This window comes from Gekko japonicus, unplaced genomic scaffold (assembly GCF_001447785.1).
Source record: "Gekko japonicus isolate JY-2015 unplaced genomic scaffold, Gekko_japonicus_V1.1 scaffold1313, whole genome shotgun sequence".
Taxonomy (NCBI): Eukaryota; Metazoa; Chordata; class Lepidosauria; order Squamata; family Gekkonidae; genus Gekko; species Gekko japonicus.
The window spans coordinates 221914-224117 of NW_015176011.1; the positions used below are offsets into that span (position 1 = coordinate 221914).

The window sequence follows — 2204 nt, forward strand, 5'->3', positions numbered from 1 at the left end:
AAATAAAATAACCTAGGACTTACGGTAGCAATGATCAATAGTACACCCAGGTGTGAAATCAGCTTGTTCAATTGCAAGTAAGTTGCTATGATCTAGCCATTCACACAGCTTCTGACAGAGGTGTTTAGTATATAACTTACAAATCACATTCAGAAGAATAATTGGTCTGTAGTTCGATGGATCATAGGGGCTACCCTTTTTAAACAAAGGAACAATTATAGCCAAGCCCCAGTCCTTGGGAATCTTGAGCTGAGGCATCTATATAGGAAAAAAGATTAGCCAAGACTAGAGCCCACCAATCTATGTGCGATTTTAAGAGCTCAGCAACTATAAAGTCAGCTCCTGGTGCTTTTCCAGATTCAAGTTGTGATATTAACAAGGTAGTTTCAGATACGGAGACTGGAGGCCATTGTGTGGACTGATCTAGAAGAATATCAGGCGGAGCAAGACACTGCTGATCCCTAAATAAGCTGTTATAATGTTCTTCCCATGCTTTTGCAGCGATAGGATTGGGGGCATTGGAATTCTTGATTTGTATATTGGAGATGATTTTCCAGAAGCTGACATTATCTTTTTCTCTAGTGGCCTTAATAAGGGATTGCCATAAAAGGGAATCAACAGCTCTTTTTTTGGCTTTTAACAGGTCCTTACATTCCTTTTTTTTAAGTTGTAATTCTAATTTAGCAGTTAGATTTGGATTTTGTTGAAAGGCCCTAAAGTACTCTCTGAGAGTCAATTTCGCTTGGGTGCACTCATGATCAAACCATTTTTTTATTTCTGGAGGCCCTATCATGTTTAAGATCTCCAGGTCTCAAGAGTAGAGGCTGGAGATTGGAAATTAATAGGTGGTAATAATCAATTAGAGAGATCCCCCCATCATTATTAGCTGTTAGGAGTTGCTGGAAGAACTGCCCATTAGCTGATTGCGTCCAGAGAGAGAAATTTTCATTGATATGAGAGGACCATTTAAATCTAATCCTCCATAGCAGGTGATGTAAGAGTCCTCTCCCTGGGACCCTTGGGAGCTGCTGCCAGTCTGAGTAGACAATACTGACCTTGATGGATCGGCGGTGTGATTCAGTGGACGGCAGCTCCATGTGTCATCGGAGAGATCAGGGTTCAGCTGGGGATTGACCAGTTCTCTCTCTCTCTCTCTTTCTTCCTCTTCTTATCCAACCGTTCCTCTCAGGTTCGAGGCAGCCCTGCAGGAGGCTCATGAGGTTGACAAGCTGCTCGCTGAAGGTCATGATGACGAAGAGTCACTGCGGGAAAAGTTCCCCTACCTGGGGGTCCCTGTCTCCATCAAAGAGGCCTTTGCGCTGCATGGTACATTGTTTTGTGTAGCCTTCTTTGCATACTCTTTGACTTCCATCGCAGCCGTTCCTTTCTTGTTTCTCTCCTCTTTCCTCACCATCCTAGCGGCCCACTTTCCTTCATTCCTGTCGGGAAGGAGAGGCCTGGCTGGTAGAATTCATCTTTCTTCTCTCTGTTACTTGTATTTCTTAGAGCAATATATCATAGTTCCTAACTTCCGGCTACATTTTTATCCTGCCCTTCCTGCGAGGAGGTCAAAGCGGTGTCCACAGTTCTCCTTTCCTCTCTTATTTTGTTTTCATATGCCAGGTAAAGGGAGTACAAAACAACTCACGAGCCAGTGAGAGTGGAGCTTCAACAGCCAATAGGAGCTGAGGGCTGGGAAGCAGAGTCAGTTAACAGCTGAGTTTTGACAGTTAGAAAGAGACCCGGAGATGAGAGTTAGTTGAGGGAGTTGGGGTAACCAGGAAAGGGGGATAACCACCAGCCTAGGAAAAAGGATTTTTCATTTAACCTTGCAATCCTAAAAACACTTTCCAGGAAGTAAGCCCCTTCGAATAAAACGGAACTTCTGAGTAGATATTCTTAGGATTGCTCCCGCTAGTCAGCTTATGCTATCCAGGGAATTGAGCGGCAAACATGCCTCTGAGTGACAGCAGTTAAGCTGTGTAACTTCTGAACCGCAATTATTCAAGGAATAATTTTTTTTTTTGGCACGGATAGTGTCTTAATCCATGTTCCCTGTTATAATTATCTCGGTTCAGTTTGTTCTGTACAAAAACACAGCTTGATCTGGTTCTCTTTTCAAGAAAAATCTTCCCGCCTTCCTGTCGAGATTACCTCACCCCTCAGCCGCAGGCTTAGGTGGATTCTCTATCCCAGTTGAAGGC

The 2204-nt window shown here is 43.7% G+C and overlaps 1 protein-coding gene across 1 annotated transcript in view; it reads left to right on the forward strand.

The window, feature by feature from the left end:
• Window positions 1-2204, forward strand: part of FAAH2 (fatty acid amide hydrolase 2) — a 47456-nt gene that overhangs the window by 17650 nt on the left and 27602 nt on the right. Inside the window, exon 3 of the mRNA XM_015426532.1 lies at window positions 1190-1326. Coding sequence (XP_015282018.1) covers window positions 1190-1326 — 137 coding nt within the window. The remainder of the gene's footprint in view (window positions 1-1189; window positions 1327-2204) is intronic.